This window comes from Gadus chalcogrammus, chromosome 6, assembly GCF_026213295.1.
Source record: "Gadus chalcogrammus isolate NIFS_2021 chromosome 6, NIFS_Gcha_1.0, whole genome shotgun sequence".
Classification (NCBI taxonomy): Eukaryota; Metazoa; Chordata; class Actinopteri; order Gadiformes; family Gadidae; genus Gadus; species Gadus chalcogrammus.
The window spans coordinates 20,864,011-20,883,204 of record NC_079417.1 but is presented as its reverse complement, the minus strand read 5'-3'; the positions used below and the strand labels follow the sequence as shown (position 1 = coordinate 20,883,204).

At 47.3% G+C, this 19,194-nt stretch overlaps 1 protein-coding gene across 1 annotated transcript in view; it reads left to right on the top strand.

The window, feature by feature from the left end:
* LOC130383788 (citron Rho-interacting kinase) overlaps window positions 1-19,194 on the top strand; it is a 63,185-nt gene that overhangs the window by 16,898 nt on the left and 27,093 nt on the right. Inside the window, exons 9-20 of the mRNA XM_056591586.1 lie at window positions 1-50; window positions 369-464; window positions 1,055-1,171; window positions 3,023-3,132; window positions 3,325-3,499; window positions 8,147-8,344; window positions 9,479-9,532; window positions 12,260-12,457; window positions 15,276-15,469; window positions 16,181-16,316; window positions 16,472-16,576; window positions 16,889-17,029. The exon at window positions 1-50 is cut by the window's left edge and continues 76 nt beyond it. Of these exons, the coding sequence (XP_056447561.1) occupies window positions 1-50; window positions 369-464; window positions 1,055-1,171; window positions 3,023-3,132; window positions 3,325-3,499; window positions 8,147-8,344; window positions 9,479-9,532; window positions 12,260-12,457; window positions 15,276-15,469; window positions 16,181-16,316; window positions 16,472-16,576; window positions 16,889-17,029 (1,574 nt within the window). The remainder of the gene's footprint in view (window positions 51-368; window positions 465-1,054; window positions 1,172-3,022; window positions 3,133-3,324; window positions 3,500-8,146; window positions 8,345-9,478; window positions 9,533-12,259; window positions 12,458-15,275; window positions 15,470-16,180; window positions 16,317-16,471; window positions 16,577-16,888; window positions 17,030-19,194) is intronic.

Below are 19,194 nucleotides of genomic sequence, written 5' to 3'. Positions count from 1 at the left end.
ACATCCAGAGCAAAGCCCAGCAGATGCAGCAGATGTCGGAGAGGATTCAGGTAAACAGGCGTTTACTTCTCATCACAGAACATTACAGGACATAAGATCATTTGGTAAACGCATCGATCCATAGCAATGGATATAGCAATCGAAGCGATAAGAAGCATGCTGCACCAGGGACGTTTGATTTTTCCGGGACAGAATTTTTCACTAATTAGTCTCTTACGGGAGATCATTAAGGGCATTTATTTTTCCATGCTGATAAAGGAAGATACTTATTGAGCTACTGTCTTTGTACACAACGATTTGTGTGGTGAATATGGAAGTTTTGCTGTTGTTAGATGAGATGTGTGAGAGATGTGTGTTGTTTGGCACAGGAGTTGGAGGAAAGCCTGCGAGAGAGCCAGTCCTCAGCCCAGCGTATAGGGACTCATCTTGAGCAAAAGGAAAAGCTGTTTGAGGACAAGACCAAGGTCCAGTGATTAGATGCACTCCATTTGACCATGAACATGCACACATGCATATTTGCATAAATACAGTTTATCATAACTACATACATACATACATACATACATACATACATACATACATACATACATACATACATACATACATACATAAATACATACATACATTCATACATACATACATACATACATACATACATACATACATACATACATACATACATACATACATACATACATACATACATACAGTTCATGCATGCATACATACATAAATACATACACGTACATACACATACATGCATACAAACATTAATCATTCATACATACACAAATACATAAAGAAACAGAAACAGATGGTAACATAAATGTGCGCACATACAAAAAGCCTTTGAAACTGTGCCTTTGAGCAAAAAGAGAAAAGGCGCTGCAAAGTGACATCTTGTTTGTGCGTTGCTGGTGCCTGGTGGGTGTCTGTTCTCGCTAATTAGCACCGCAAAATAGGAGCTTTGCTCTCTTCAAACCGGCATTCTCGGGGAACTGGATGTGCGGCAGGCCTGAGCCCTGAGACGGCGGTGTGCTTACGGCCCCAACAGGTGCTGGAGGCCCAGATGAAGGTGGACATGGCGGATAAGGAGATGCTGAGGGCCGGTCAGAGCAAATCCGAGGAGGAGTTGCGGGAGAAGTGTGGGGTGATCAGCGACCAGCGGGCGGTGGGTACCGGCCAGCCCAGAGCGGCCCGCTCCGTGTTCTGCACATGTTCAACTCCACTGACCCCCATTTACAAGATTTGGAAATGATTTGTTACGGAGGTACCAGGAATAATAACAAGAATGAGAGCAATAACAAGCAGTAGCGAGAGAGATTCAGAGCCCACGCACCGCCGACCCAAGCGACCGCCCTGTTCAAGAGATTCACCACCACTATGCCTCCAACAGGGGAGGGTCTTTGAAAACAAACCAACACACACATGCATGTGCACGTACACAAACACACTTACACTTACTCATACACGCACACTCAAGCACACACACACACACACACACACACACACACACACACACACACACACACACACACACACACACACACACACACACACACACACACACACACACACACACACACACACACACACACACACACACACAAACACACACACATACTCACACACACACACACACACACACACACACACACACACACACACACACACACACACACACACACACACACACACACACACACACACACACACACACACACACACACTCACACGCTGGTAAAATGGTGCAGCACAAAGATGTTGTGATCGATCGCAAAAATGTCCAGCATGCAAAATAAGTCATTTGTGCACCGTTTCACAATGTTAAAGGTCCCGTGGCATGAAAATTTCACTATATGAGGTTTTCTAACATTAACATGAGTTCCCCTAGCCTGCCTACGGTCCCCCAGTGGCTAGAAATGGCGTTGTAAAATGAGCACTAGGTATCCTGCTCCGCCTTTGAAAAATTAATGATGACTCGTAGTGGGGGTTATTTCAGCGATTGTCTCCCATCGGAGCCCTGCTGCCCGCTGCCGCGAGGCAGCACCGCCAGGAGGCATCACCGCCACCGGGCGGTGGTGCCTCGGCAATGCCTGCTGCCTGATTCCGAGACGGTGGTGCCTCGGCAGCGGGCAGCGGGGCTCTGGCAGGAGACAATCGTGGTCAACAATCGCGGGCAACAATCCCTTTCTCCTCCATGTCGTGGTTCATTCTACTTGAGATTGATGTGGAAGTGGAAGAAACAGCAAAAATCTGCTTTTGGCCATAATAATATATGTTGTATGATATAGATATCTATGTATAATATGACATTATTTAGATACGGAGCTTCAGGACTCCCGCCGGAGCACCCGGAGTGTTCGAGAATGTTTACAAAACAAGGCCAAAAGCTGTGTGCGCCTCGCCATTGTGATACATCCAAAGAAACACGAGTGCATGGTACCGTGGCCCCAAGCTGCTCAGGGCCACACCCCCACCCTCCACCTTGACCCACCTCTAAAAAACGGCATGTTTGTGGAAAGCTCATTGCGGGACTGGCTTGTAGTGGCTGTATTTCTGCACCAAGGCTGAACTTCTTGAACGTCGTCAAATACTGTATTAAGGGCCCACCAACACCTATATATAAGCATCCATAAAGTAGCATGCCATGGGACCTTTAAATCCCTCGGGGTGGCAGGGCTGATCATTTAACTTTGACCGACAATTATAGCGCCCCCTATGGGAGAATTAACACCAAACCTGCTTTGGAGACCAGCTTACCGGCAATTCAAATGTTGAAATTTTAATTTTTGTGCGTTCAGTGGCTGAGCTATAGGTGTTTCCAATCCGGAATAATAATAATACCTAAACCCTATAATAAAGGTACCCACAGACACTCTGTGAAAACCTAACTAGAATAATGATAGGTATCCATAGATACTCTGTGAATACTCTGTTAATAATAATAAAAATTCTAATCCGGAAGACGTATGGAGCCTCACTGGATTTCTAACTTGAGACATCTCGTCCCTCTGTCCAGACCATCAACGCCATGGAATCAAAGACCAACAGTCTGGAGCAGAGGATCTCTGAACTCTCTGAAGCCAACAAGCTAGCCGCCAACAGCAGCATCTACACCCAGAAGAACATGTACTGTCCATCGTATCCTATCTACCCGTCTATTTATCTTTCTCATTCTACCTTTACTTCTGTCTATCTGTCTGTTTGTCAAACATGATCAAATATCCAATGGTTGTATTGGCCCTGATATTAAAGTGTGTGTTTGTGTTGTGCGTTGTGGTGTTGTGCCTGGCGTCCTGGGTGTGTTTTTCTCCACCCAAGGAAAGCCCAGGAGGAGATGATCTCAGAGCTGCGGCAGCAGAAGTTCTACCTGGAGTCCCAGGCGGGAAAGCTGGAGGCCCAGAACGCCAAGCTGGAGGAGCACCTGGAGAAGCTCAGCCAGCAGGAGCACAGCAGCAAGAGCCGGGGCCAGGAGCTGGAGACCCGGCTGAGGGAGGTGAGAGCACAGCAGCAAGAGCCGGGGCCAGGAGCTGGAGACCCGGCTGAGGGAGGTGAGACCCGGGAGGTGGGGTGGATGGGGATCCTTCAGATGGCCGACAATCACCTGGGGAGATCTGCGTATGGAGGAGGCTGAACATATCAGGATATGTCCTGTGGAGATAAATGTCTGAATTTAAAGACAATCCCTTCACCACTTTAATATTAGAGATAGGAACTAGTGTATGGAGGTGAATGTTCTGCTCACTCTTTGGCTCTTGTTTGTATAATGAGAGTTATCTCCTGCTGTTTTTGTTTAAACTGAGCTAGAAAATGATATACAATTAGACACATTATTACTCTGTATAAAGTATCTACCTGGTTTAGACCGCCCTCTCTCTCTCTCTCTCTCTCTCTCTCTCTCTCTCTCTTTCTCTCTTTCTCTCTCTCTCTCTCTCTCTCTCTCTCTCTCTCTCTCTCTCTCTCTCTCTCTCTCTCTCTCTCTCTCTCTCTGGTTCTTAAGCGAGTGTTTGGGAAGTGGTGAGTGTTTGGCAGATTATTTGTAAAAGAATATATATTATTTTCAGACTTTTATTTCCTCCTTGAGGTATGCAATTCTTCTATTTCCCTGCATGATCGGCTACATCTTCTTAAAAAACGATTGCTTGGTGATTGGTTTGTTGGAACAGAAGAGGCATTCGTTGAACAAGGCGTCCTCTGAGACCTTCATGGGACTCGGATCGCTGCTCGTCCCGCTGAGACAGGAGAGCGGGTGTTGCTGGATATCGGGGAACAGATCAGCTGCAAGAAACTGCTTCTAATCCAAGAGGAATGGTGTCAATATATCCCTCCCAAGTGCACATTTTTGCAAACCGTCAATGTTATATGCCATAATAACTCTACTTCTATGATTGTAGCTGTCTTGGCTTCGATTTATTGGACTATGCTGTGCAGGAAAATTAAACAATGTACTGGGCCCCGAAAAGAAAGCATACAAGAGATCGGAACGATTGAAACAACACGCATAACAAATAGCTATGGACAGGATATGCATGGTACGCCGGTAAAGAACCTCAGTAACCTCAGCCAATGAATACCTGGTCGCTCCTAATCCCACCGCAGCGCTGGGACAACACTGGGACAACACTGGGAGACACAAGGGATAGGCGGCAGCGTAGGACCCAGTTATGAATCCTAATAGCTCAGTGAAAGAGCCTTATTCCTAGGCTGTGCGAGGAACTGGGAGGTGATATCTCTTGAGCTGAGCCCGGCTCCAACACAAAGTGGCTGATAGAAACCCTGGTCAAATCCAGCACATAAAAGATGACAAAGGGGGTAGGAGTACGACCATGAGGCCGCCAAACTAATGTCTTCCACGGACGGGCTTCTGAGTAAAGCCGTAGAAGCGGTCACACCCCCCTGCAGAATGAGCTGTAACACCCAGTTGTTGCGCTAAGCCCTCCCGAGTGGGGGCTGAACAAACATAGTCACGTAGCCAGAGAGATAAACGCTGTTTGGAGAGAGCACGCCATTTGGCAGCGTCGCAATAACACTCACACACATCCCTCGTAGTAGAGTGGAGGCAATGTCCCAAGTAGACCAGCTGACAGAGAGGAAGCCCTGAGCTGCTGTCCCAATTTATGGGGGAGCTCAAGAGGGACAGGTGACTTATCACCGCCACGTTGCCTCCTGTTCTTCTTCTTCTTCTGATCAGCCCTGCCTTCACACACTTTGAGAAGGGACCACAGGGTATCTGAAAGGCAGGCAATGGCATTCGTAAGCCACACTCTTGAAGGCAAAGCAGGTAAACGTCCTGGGAACTTTGAGATCAGGTACGTGGAGTATGCTTGAGATCCAAGGATGTGAACCAAAGTCCCGCTCTAACACACTGGAGCAGTGCTCTGACAGTGAGCATTCTCCATTTCAGCCACTCCAACAGATTTTTTGGAGAATGCTTAGATCCAGAATGGATCTCATCTTCTCTGACTTTCGGGAACAACCCCTTGTCCAGCAGATGAGCCACCTCCGTTGCTAGAGCTCCAGCAGGAGTACTTCAGCTTTCTCTACATCAGCTTCATGAAGGGTGGGGGACGATGCTGGAACTGAGTGGAATGTCCCAACCTCACTCTTTTGTCCAGCCCCATTGGTCAAACGCATAGCTCTGAACCACATGTGCCCTGAGAGAGGCGAATCAGATAGCTGAGCCGTCCTGTCTTGGAACAGGCCGCATTCCCTGGGTTCTTACCGCTGTCACACCAGTTGACATCCAAGGGGCTCCTCCCTCGAAAGGGAGGGGATGAAGGGTCTGCAAGTGGAGAGAACACAGCAGCGTGGACCCTGCTACGAGCATCGCAGGTTAATACACCTTCTCCTTAAAGCCTACCGCCTGTAAGGGACAAGGAGCAAAAGTCGGGGTCTAGGGAACTGGTACATCGGGTTGTAAAGGTGATCCCAGGATGCAAACTCATGGGAACGCTGCAGAGAGGCTGGGAAAACCCGGGCTATAATATGCTGTTTAATCTCCGCCCCGCAGCCACTAGGCTGAAGAGGGGGATGGGCGAGGACGCCGCCGAAGCAAATGATCATCTATGACGAGATCAACGCCATCCCCGCTGGCCTCCTGTTTGTCAGAAGCCACTGGTGACTCTGCGGTGTTGGCCAGGGGATGAAGAACTAATACCTGGAAAAACGGTTCTCTTAAGGCAAGGCAGGCCGGGTGGATAACAAAACCAAGAGTGACGCACCAGCATTTACCGGTCTCAACATGGAAGCATGGAGCGGGACCGTTGCCTTATCCACCTCCGTCATGGCAGAAAAACCCTAAGAGGGGTTATTGGTCATTGATGGATCTGGGATGCCGCCATTGGACATTTAGTTGTTGGTAGAATTCTTATTAGTAGACTGGTAAGAATTCATTGCTGATGGATAGGGAGGATGCTCTTTGCGTCACTATAAACACAGAGTCGATTGAAATGAGGGCAAGGCCCACGTTGATTGGTACATTGTGAAAATCTCAGTGCATGCACAGGACAAGCCCATAAGCCTAGACAGAATAGCTTACCTGAAATAGAGCAGTGGATTGGATCATATATAGGATGATTGAGGACACCCAACTACAATTATCTGCTTGATTAAGGAGGCTACTAACTCAACCAGACCTTATAATAGTCAGGCAGTACCCGTAGGTTAAGGTGTTTGACAGTAGGGTCAGCGGTTTTAGACTGGTTTTAAATTGCACAGGGTGATCAATCTAAGCTAGCTAGGAGCAGTAATAGCATGGTGGGTTTCACATTCCTCCATTTATCTGTTTTTCGAACTGTCTCATTGGCACTTTAATAATATACAACACCAAAAAATAGCTTTTTGCCAGAGCTTTTAGTGGTTTTGGATAGATGTTGTTTCCGAGAATTATTAGTGGGATGTTGGTAAAGCACAGATCAGGGACTTTTGACAGCTATATCCCTCTTCCACTGCAGCTGAAATTACAGATGCAGGGCACAAGCCTGAACGATGTCTGAAAACCAAACCAGACACTGGAAGCCCTCAGCTTCTCCAGGACTGGTCAGAACCCGATTCACCGACATCAGGGACAATGATGAAATGTAGAAAAAGCTGTATTTTCGAGGAAGCTATTTAAATGCAGTATTAAACTGATTAAGTGGAGATAAGGATTAATGCAGTGGTGTTTTATACAGATCTCTCCAGGGCAGGTGAGTGTTTAAACAGTGTGCCTCGTAGTTAACTGTCGAGGAGGGTTGAATGGGCCTTATAGACATTCCCTCCAGAGTAACGGCATTTAGACTCAAAGCAGCTCAGAAGCTGGTGTTTGACTGTGGACACTGAGAATGTTGGAGTGAAAACAGCAGGACTGCTGCTGAAAAGTGTCCGCTTCGGCAGCTGTGTCGGAACCACAAAGAACGTTGGCTGAAAACCGTACTCACTCTGAACGGTGGAGGATGAAGGCGTGATGGAAACGTTGATTTGCTCCGGACTATTGGTTGAAAGGCTGCTGGCTGTCCAGGTACAAGGCACTTGTTGAAGAACAGACAGGCAACCTCTGGTGGAAGATTGTGCATGGCTACAGAGGGTCACGTACAGTGGCGGTTCTACGTCCAGTTACACCCCGAGGTGTTGTATCGTGAACCTGCAGACTTCAGTGTGGGTTTCATTCTGTGATTTGGCACCCCCGACAAATATGCCGCCCCGGGCGGCTGCCTGGTTCGCCCGTACCTAAAACCGCCACTGGTCACGTAGCACACCTAGATCCACATGCTTGTCCACACAATGATGAAGTACATTTCAGGACCAGCTAAATGGACTAGCAAAGATAAGAAAAGTTGTAGACTAGAGGATCGAATGGATCCAGTTGGGTCCCGAAAGGACTGGTTGAGGCTTGCTTAAAAGAAGAGCATGCATATTACATGTGCTTTTGGATAATATCAATGTTTTTCACCTAGTTTAGTCCCTGGGGCGAGTGGTTTTCAAAAATCCGAAATAATTTTCTAAATCAAATTCAGAATTATTGATTATTGATTTAAAATTCTAAATTCTCTCTCTCTCTCTCTCTCTCTCTCTCTCTCTCTCTCTCTCTCTCTCTCTCTCTCTCTCTCTCTCTCTCTCTCTCTCTCTCTCTCTCTCTCTCTCTCTCTCTCTCCACCACCACCAGATGGGCCTGGAGCATGAGGAGCAGAAGCTGGAGATCAAGCAGCAGGTGTCTGAGCTGACCCTGTCGCTGCAGGAGCGTGAGTCCCAGCTCAGCGGGGTGCAGACGGCCCGGCGCTCGCTGGAGAGCCAGCTGAACCAGGCCAAGACGGAGCTGGAGGAGACCACTGCCGAGGCCGAGGAGGAGATCACTGTGCTGCGGGTGAGAGACGGGCTGCCCTCTCACACGTGCACTGTCAGGACATCCTCTGGGTCATACGGGTATGACCCAGAGGATGTCCGGCTGACAGTGCAGTCCTGACAGTGCAGCTGGGTGTGTGTGAACGCAAATGTCTGAATCAACCTCTCCGGAGTTAACCCGGGTAAGCCCCTATTGGAAAGTCTGGAGAATCGGAGAGCCGGAGGATTCACACCGAGCGAGTGGACGTGTCGCCGACCTGTGGAGGACGTTTTTATCGTGCGACTGCATGAAACCGGGACTACGGAGTGGAGCTGCTTCGTGTTTCTCTCCTCGCCTGAATTCTGCGTTGTACTTTCCACTTGATAATGTGGATACGTCTCAATAAATGCAGCATTGATATCACCGCAGAAAGAGTCGGTTAGCCTGAGTTGGAAGCCTCACCCGCGATCTGTGTTGTGTCTTAAACAAATCACTGCGACTCCCGCTGCAAACTTTCTGCGTCACGTCCTCCTCCTACACGCTCTACCCGAGCGCCACCCCTCACCTAAAATATCCGGAGGATCTCCAGCATGTGTGAACACGTCTTATGTGGCTCCTCTCCAATTGTCGGTTGCATGTGTGAAAGGGAGACTCGGATCATCTTCTCACCGGTCCTCCGGAAATGATCCGGAGGTCATATGTTAAAGGCCTAAGAGAGTGACCGAGATCTTGTGCATTGGTTGTTCGATACATCGCCATCTACTGGACACTAACTTAGTGCACTTTGCAGATGCATTAAAATTTAAAGACAACACTGTTTACAACAGTGTTGTATTGCATGAGCAAGGACAATCAAATAGAACCGCGATGAGGTCTTTAGATGTCTGTTTCAGACAATGGGCCTGGTACAAAAGGCTGGTACCACGGTTCTCCTGATCAAACATCATGTCAGTGAATATTAGAAACATATTTGATGTCTCCATATATATACATGTATACATATCGGACATTTCAATGAAACCAAGCTATTGTACTATTAATTAAAAGTAATGGATTGAAACTGCATATCAGCGGCAGCAGTGAATGTGTGGTGTTGTGACAGCTCACGCTGAGGTGTTTTTCCGTGTGTACAGTGTCTGACGTCGACCTCTCCCTTCCGCTCTGTTATCTCCCCAGGCTCACCGGGACGAGATCCAGCGCAAGTTTGATGCCTTGAGAGACAGCTGCGCGGTACGACTTTACATTCTCTACTTTTACACATATTTTATCACTGCACAACTATTCTGTCGAATAAAATAATAAGACAATAAAAGAAAAGAAAAAATTACAATGGAAATGCAGTCCATCAGATACATACGGATGATTATATATTTATACATATATATGATGGATCTCAAGTCCTTTGTTATTATAAATTTTTTGTACGCCAATCACATTTTTAATTACCTTGAAGGTACATACTCTTAATTGAGAAGGATTATTTGATCAAGAGTGTAACACAGTGTTACAATGCGTGTACATTAATTAGCCGTTAATTAGCATAAGTGAATGTAGTAATAAGCATTAACAAACATTGAATTAACAGTTAACGAATGAAGTAAACAGTTACTTATTGTGTTCATGTTCATAAGTATTAATTAATACACCATTTAATAAGGTTAGCCTTAACCCCTATGCTAATGCCATATAATAATGCTTATAACTGCCTTCACTAATGTTAATCAAGGGTTTATTAATGTACCCCTTGTAAAGTGTTATCCAAAACAGAGACCTCAAGCTACAACTGTAATAATAACGGGAGAGCTCTGGGGAAATAAGGTTTTCAAGCGCCTCTAACGGCATACAGTTTGGCATAGCCATGAGTCCACTGTGGTTAATACATAATACCCTCTCTCTCTCTCTGACTCTCTCCTTCTGCCCTACATACGAGATCCACCCACTCACAGTCTGTTTAGATAACTTCCTCCAAAGCAGGTTCTGGCTACTGATCAGACACTGGAAAAGTATAAGGGCAAAAGAGTAAACCCAAGTTTTTGAAAGCCATTGGAGTCTTGTCTTCTATCAATGTGGGAGTGTTTCATCTGCATGCATTCTTCTATAGAGTCGTTCTGGGACTATGGAAGGTGAACAGTGGAAGGTCAGTGCAGTAGCTTTAACAATACACATAGAAATGAAACAATTCATAAGGTATATTCAGTTCTGGGTCCACAGTAAGGCTTTTATTTAACAAAGGGCTTGCTTCCATTTTGATGGAAGTGAACAATAGTTAAACGATGAATAGAGACATCAGCTTGTGTTGTCGGCTTCTCGCCCACCCTTGAGTGAAGTCTCAGGTGGATGTGGAGATGCACGGTGGGCCATACAGCGTGAGACAATGGGACGACACGATGACAGCTCCTCCATTCCTCCAGATCCCTGGTGTGACATCCCCTCGCCGCCCGCTCTGAACGTTTCCTTCTCCTCGCCAGGCCTCTCAGAGCCATCAAAGCGTATTAAGAGGAGATCCATCTCATCAACACCCTCAAACTGCTCCAGTGATTGCCATGAAGGCCGGTGAATCAGGGTTCAGGAGCACCCTTGACAGCCACTTTAATCAGCCTCGCACTATCATTTATCGTCTCTCCCAATCTGTCTGACTCTCTCTCTCTCTCTCTCTCTCTCTCTCTCTCTCTCTCTCTCTCTCTCTCTCTCTCTCTCTCTCTCTCTCTCTCTCTCTCTCTCTCTCTCTCTCTCTCTCTCTCTCTCTCTCTCTCTCTCTCTCCCTCCCTCCCTCTCTCTCTCTCCCCCGCTCCCTCCCTCTTTCTTCCACTCTCTCTCCCCCTCTGCCTCTCTCTCTCTCTCCCTCTCTCTTTCCCCCGCTCCCTCCCTCTCTCTCTCTCCCTCTCTCTCTCTCTCCCCCGCTCCCTCCCTCTCTTTCTCCCTCTCTATCTCTCTCCCCGCTCCCTCTCTCTTTCTCGCTCTCTCTCTCCCTCTCTGCCTCCCTCTCTCTCTCTCTCTCTCTTTCTCTCTCTCTCTCTCTCTCTCTCTCTCTCTCTCTCTCTCTCTCTCTCTCTCTCTCTCTCTCTCTCTCTCTCTCTCTCTCTCTCTCTCTCTCTCCTCTTTAGACTTGTGATTGATTGCATAATGCCGGCTAATATTCATATTCAAATTTGAGCATTTGGCGATTATTTATTTTCAAAGTAACTAAAAATTAATTTGGTCAGGTCCCTCTAAGGAGCTGACATTTTGATTTATGGTTCATGAGAATAGTTTTTTCCACGTTTCCCCAAGAGTTTACTATCCTGTCGGACCCCATGGGTCCTGGAAGCAAAAAGCAGCAAAAAGTAAGGCCCAAATACCATGGTTCAGAAATTCATCAAATGGGCCCTGATCAGGATAGCGCGCAAAATGTATGATAGAGAATGATATAAAGTGAGAATGTAGGATGAGATACGGAAAATAAGGTGCAATATTAATAATAAAAGAATCATCGTAAAGCATTAAACATTAACCTCAGGCACTGGGGTTTACCCTTCATACCAGCCTCAAAGAGATCACTCCTCTGATTGGCTGAAATGAGATACCAGATGATGACACGTTTAAAACAATCAGTGGCAGGTGAATCACCTGGTGCTCAAAGATATTCTAGGGTACAGCTGTACATAACTGCCGGTAAACCTCCCTGCCACCCTACCTCCCGACCCCTTCCCCCCTGTCCCCACCTGTCCAGGAGATCACAGACCCAGAGGCTGGAGGCTTACCAAGCTCACCTCCCTCTCCCTCTCTCTCTCCCTCCCTCTCCACCACCCTGTCTCTCCCTCCCCCCCCCCCACCTGTCCAGGTGATCACAGACCTGGAGGACCAGCTGACCACGCTGACCTCTCTCTCTCTCTCACCCTCCCCCCCCCCCCCCCCCCCCCCCCCCCCCCCCCCCCCCCCCCCCCCCCCCCCCCCCCCCCCTCCCCCCAACCTGTCCAGGTGATCACAGACCTGGAGGACCAGCTGACCACGCTGACCCAGGAGAACGCCGAGCTCAACCGGCAGAACTTCTACCTGTCCAAGCAGCTGGACGAGGCCACGGAGGAGAACGAGGAGCGCCTGCAGCTGGGCGAGGACGTGGACCGGCTGCGGCGCGAGGTGGCCGACCGCGAGATGCACCTCAACAACCAGAAACTGGTGGGCCAGCAGCAAACTCCGTTTCCATGGGGATCTGTCTCATCATTCTCATTTTTAGATTTTCTTTAGATGGGAAATTCCAGTAAAACAAAAACGGTTACATACTAAACATCTATTACATACTATTAACGTAATTTAAGTTGTTAAAGTGGCAATCTGGAAAACTTTCAGAGGTTCTCATTGTCAGTATAGCCTTTATATAACACGGAACAAGGCAACACGATGGAGATTGAGCCTATATAGGCCAATGAAAGCCCTTGTATTTGCAGAATTAAAAGAGTTATCGTTGGCAACTTTCTCTCCATGCATTCAAATCCTAAATGGGGCAGTGAGTGGCACGTTCTCCATCACTAAGCACTGGTACTTCCCCCAGTGAGGGTAGGGCAGTGAGTGGCACGTTCTCCATCACTAAGCACTGGTACTTCCCCCAGTGAGGGTAGGGCAGTGAGTGGCACGTTCTCCATCACTAAGCACTGGTACTTCCCCCAGTGAGGGGAGGGCAGTGAGTGGCACGTTCTCCATCACTAAGCACTGGTACTTCCCCCAGTGAGGGTAGGGCAGAGCTCATGGAACTTAGCGGGACTTGTGTGTAGTGGCGAACAGTTTGTTTTGCCATTGGTGCCGCCAAAGAGATTGAAACGGAGATCTTCGAGATTGCCACTTAAAGTAATTGAGGGAAGTCATTAATACATTAAGTCTTGAAGACTTTAGGAGTTGGTGGAGACCAGGCATTGTGCTCAACGAGGCGTACAGGTCAACCCTGTGGATGGGGGAGCCAACTGTTCCAGGACGCAGTTGGTCGTTCTATCCACCACCTCCTCAGAACATTTCAAAACAAATAACACAAATTTGTATAATTAATAGAATGATTTTTATATTTATTTATGCCACAAAAGCATTACCTTTGTTTTTTAGGTAAGTAAGAGTGACATAATAATGTTCCATCAGAATAACCCTCAGTGCGCCACAAGACTAAAAGACATCTTTAGTTTTAATAGCAAAACAAGGCACCAGTGTCTGTTCTTTAATAGTTAAGAATATTAACATGGCGTTGATAATGGCTTTGACATTGGCGTTTCACAGCTGCCAAACTACCTCTTGGTTATGTAATTATATAATACGCGACCTTAACTTAAAATAAATGAACTGCATTGTGTATAATTCCGGTAGGACATAACCAATAGATTTATCAGCATATCATATCCAGCTATTACAACAAAACAATAAAACACATATTATATTTATTTTGATCTAAACATAAACTGCTCACACACACACACACACACACACACACACACACACACACACACACACACACACACACACACACACACACACACACACACACACACACACACACACACACACACACACACACACACACAGAAGACAGAGCTTCAGCACTGACAGTGTTGAGCATACATTAGGCGGCAGGAGGCTGTTGGAATATTCCACTGGTTAATCTGCACAGAGCTCTGCTCAGAGGCAGAGAAAGAGCAGAGGGGGAGAGGGTGAGGGGCTCTGTGATGTGCCTGCTGCCCTGGTGGGAGGAAGGTATGTATGTGGGTGTTGAGCAGTGTCGTCTCCCTCTATCTCCCTCTATCGCTCGCTATCTCTGCCCCACTCCCCTTCTCACACACTCGCCGTGCTTCTCCGTCCTGCCGGTTGTGTAACCCAGCAATGGTAGTCTTAGACGGTGAGGCCGGGGGGGGAAGGCAGGGGTGTGGGATCTGACAGGCTGCGTTGGTGTGATGTGTCATCCCCATCCCTCCCACGGGTCGAGTCAGCACTGTGGACTATAGAGCCACGCCGCTGGATTTCAAACGCAGTGCCAGAAACACGCTCTATATTTGCCTGCTGTTATCGTTTAGGTCAGGCCACAAAGCTTACCAATGTTAAGGTACAGAAGGCTCCCTCGAGGATCGATATGATGTGGAACTGATTCCACAGCCCGGCTGGAGAATTACTTGTTTACGGGATAAACTGTTATCGTTTTAGAGTTTTGCTATTTTACACGGAAGCACATGATCACCTGTGTTTACGATCGACAGGGCAGGATAGTGACCGTGTTTGACACCAAGCCAAGCAAAAGGGGCTGGGTTTGATCCCCAATGTCCGCCCTCTTCATGTAGGCTTCCTTCAGGAAGATGCCTAACCTCTTCCTGCTCCTTTTTGAATTCACTCTGGCGTGGCTTTTGGATTAAAGTCAAATAACTCTATGGTCAATTGTGTAAAGTGTATGCAAATCACGTGTTATTTTCACATGAAGGGTACTTCAAAAAGGCCTGGAGTTAATTTACCTGCAACGGTTGAGTCAAATGTTTCATCCTGTTCCATCATTATCAATAGTATCATGGTCTGTGTCTGCAATGTCACCATGTTTGTAATCTACCAGTTGTGGATGGTAAATGGACTGCGTTTATACAGTGCATGACAATACTGCCCAGCATTCACCCATTCATACACAGTCCACCATGCAAGGCAACAGCCAGCTCGTCAGGAGCAGTTACGGTTAGGTGTCGAACTAGCGACCCCCTCGGTTACTAGTCAACCCGCTCTACCTCCTGAGACTCTGCCACCCAACGGACACCGGAATAAGAGGAGTGTGTTGGGTTGTAGCGTTTAAAAAAGATCCCCAGAACGCAGAGCAAGATTGCTGAAGTGTAAACCGTGGCCGTCACCCATGCCAACAAATAGTTGTTCTCCTCTTTGGATTAATCTATATGTGTGTGCGTATGTTTTTTTGTGTGTCTGTATGTGCCTATGTTTGTTTGTCTGTGTGTGTGTGTGTGTGTGTGTGTGTATGTGCGTGGGGCAGAACGTGGAGACCCTGAAGACCACGTGCACCATGATGGAGGAGCAGGTGGTGGAGCTGGAGACCCTGAACGACGAGCTGATGGAGAAGGAGCGTCAGTGGGAGGCCTGGAGGGCCCAGCTGGAGGAGGAGAAGGGCCAGGCGGAGAGGAGGGGCCGGGACCTGCAGAGGCTGCTGGACACCGAGAAGCAGAACAGGTGAGACGCACACAGAGACACACAGAGGCACACACACGCAGACAGACAGACAGACAGACAGACAGGCAGACAGGCAGACAGACAGGCAGACAGACAGACAGACAGACAGACAGACAGACAGACAGACAGATAGACAGGCAGACAGACAGACAGACAGACAGACAGACAGACAGACAGACAGACAGACAGACAGACAGACAGACAGACGGGCAGACAGACAGACAGACAGACAGACAGACAGACAGACAGACAGACAGACAGACAGACAGACGGGCAGACAGACAGACAGGCAGACAGACAGACAGACAGACAGACAGACAGACAGACAGACAGACAGACAGACAGACAGACAGACAGACAGGCAGACAGGCACACACACAGAAGACACTCAAGACACACAGACACACACACACACACACACACACACACACACACACACACACACACACACACACACACACACACACACACACACACACACACACACACACACACACACACACACAGAAGACACTCAAGACACACACACAAATACACACAAGTACACGCACACACAAACACATACACACACATAGACACAGACAGACAGACAGACAGACAGACAGACAGACAGACAGACAGACAGACAGACAGACAGACAGACAGACAGACAGACAGACAGACAGACAGACAGACAGACAGACAGACTGGTGTCTGTCTATGCTCCTGCAGGCTGCGGGCGGACCAGCGCAGCACTGAGTCCAGGCAAGCAGTGGAGCAGGCTGTCAAGGAGCACAACGAGGAGATCCTGGCCCTGCAGCAGGCCCTCAAAGACCAGAACCTCAAAGCAGAGAGCTTATCCGACACGGTGAGCCACATGAAACACCCAGAGTCTCCCATTCAGCCGCACATCAGTCACCCCCTTTTCTGTCTAACCAAAATCCACTTTCTTCCTTTCTCTCTCCCTCCCTCCCCCCCCTCCCCCCCTCCCTTCCCTCACCCCCTCCCCGGGCTGTATTCCAGCTGAATGACCTGGAGAAGAAGCATGCCATGCTGGAGATGAACACTCGCAGTCTGCAGCAGAAGCTGGAGAGTGAGCGGGACGTGAAACAGAGGCTGGTGGACGAGGTGATTCATTCCTCCAATTCTAGCTCTATTAGCACAATGCTAACGGCAAACACTAGGTCATGACCTCAACTAAGAGTTATGAGTCTATGCTATGTCGGTCTAGGTATATACATGAACCCTAGTTATACAACATGTTGTTCTTGGAATGAATCTTTATCATAATTGATGGGGAAAGGAAATTTAATGAAATGATGAAATTTAAATTACTCTTATCATTTTTGCAGCAGTACAGTGACCTTGTATTGGGGTAGCGAGGGTGATGCCAGCGATGTGTTCCATTATGTTTGTGTGTTCTGGGATATGTCACCACAGCAAGCCAAGCTACAGCAGCAGATGGACGCCCAGAAGACCCACATCTTCAGGCTGACCCAGGGGCTGCAGGAGGCCCTGGAGCAGACCGACTTGCTGAAGACCGAGAGGACCGACCTGGAGTACCAGCTGGAGAACATCCAGGTAAGGCTGGGTGCACACACGCACACACACGCACACACACAGAAGCATGCAAGCTCACACACCTGCACACACACACACACACACACACACACACACGAATGCACGCACACACACACATGCACACACACACACACGCACACAGGCACTAACACACACACACACACACACACATGCACGCAGGCACTCATACACACACTCACACATGCAGGCATGCACACAAACACAGATACACAAACATGCAAGCATGCACACGCACACACAGACACACAAAGAAACACACACACACGCATGTAAGAATAAACACACACTCACACACGCATGCAAAGACACACACACACAGACGCACATGCAAGCAAGCACACAGATGCACACTAATACGCACACACACACACACACACACACACACACACACACACACACACACACACACACCACACACACACACACACACACACACACACACACACACACACACACACACACACACACAAACACACACAACAATGAACAGATTCCCAGCCCTGATATGATACATTTTTAAAAATCCTTTAGGAATATTTCTAATAAAGCATTTCTTTGCAGAAACAAATTTTCCGGTGGTTGCTTTTGATATGAAAAATTGTATCTGGGCAAAAAAGCACAGCCTTTATCAACACATATTCACTCCAAACACTTACATCCAACATTCCCCTATCCTTTGAATCCTCGCCAACTTCCAGTTCCCTTCCTTAAAGGCATAATATTTAACATTTACACATTAAAATAACTAAAAACGACATGACTTCATTGTTGTTTCCAAAAATGTTCAAACCCAGAGAAAGCTTTATTCACAGTCACATATTCCCTTTACCCGATAACAGGGGGAAACACACAGAAACAGTAACCCAGTAGAGACCTGATGCACTGATATATTCCCAGAGCCATCTAGCGTACTATGACCCTCTGGCACTACCACTGGCCCTGATTTAACAAGTGGCTCATGCCACTTGTTAAATCATGCAGAAATCATGCGGAAATCGTGTGTTTCACAAACATAGACACAATCTACAGTATTCCGTGACTATATTCCTAAAAATAGTCAAATCGTCAAATCCTCGTGGAGCTGCACGCAACACATTGATCGGCTCGGTCTCTGTCGGCAACACACTGACAGTGGTCCGTCTATGAGCCCCTCCTCCGAGCTACTCTGAGTCAAACATGGTCACGCGTGGGAGGGAGGATTGTTATTGGCTTTTACCCGCAGAGAAGTGGCCAAACTCATTATCAGAATCAATCCAGAGGTCACGGATCATTATGTGGGATGCCAGGAATACCGAAGGACTAATCTATTCCACCATATAAATCTCAACGAGCACTCATGGGTTCATTTTAAAGTCACTTCTTGTTCAGTGAAAAAAGTTCTGTCAAAGTTTCCACCAATGTACCAACAAATAGAAAGTCAGTTTAACCTGTATTATATACAGTCTATGTGAAGTCAGTTTAACCTGTGTTATATACAGTCTATGTTGAGACAGTTTAACCGGCATTATATACAGTCTATGTTAAGTCAGTTTAACCTTTATTAGATACAGCCTATGTGCGGTAGACCCACACCAGAGCACACACTTCTTTACCTGCTCTTAACTTTTTTAGAGCTAGATATATAGATAGGCCTACTACTAAACAGCTATTGTAATCCATTTAGAACGTTTTGAAACGTGAGCCAGCTAGGGTTTAATTGCATTTCATACAGGCTAATCTTTAGTGACGGGTACTTTGTAATTTGACTATCGTGTAGAAATATTGACATAACGATGGCTCTATAGAGAGGAGCCCGACTATCCCCTGGGCAGGTATACACACTTCTTAACCCTGTTAACTCTAACCCTAAACATATTAGACAAGCAGGAATCCAACCTGATCTCACAGGAATCCGTGAGATGACCAAGGACGCCTAACTCAAAATCCGTGGAATCCTCACGGAAACACACCAATTTTCCGTGATATGGCCACGGATTTGCTCCAATACAAGTTAATGACACTTATATTCCGTGGCACACACAGATCCCCGTCTCAACGTCGACCATGTGAGCTTAACTCAAAACCCGTGGTGGCCTCACGGAATCACTTAAATTGTCTGTGATATGCCAACGGAATTTGCTCAAATGCAAGTTAATGACACTCAT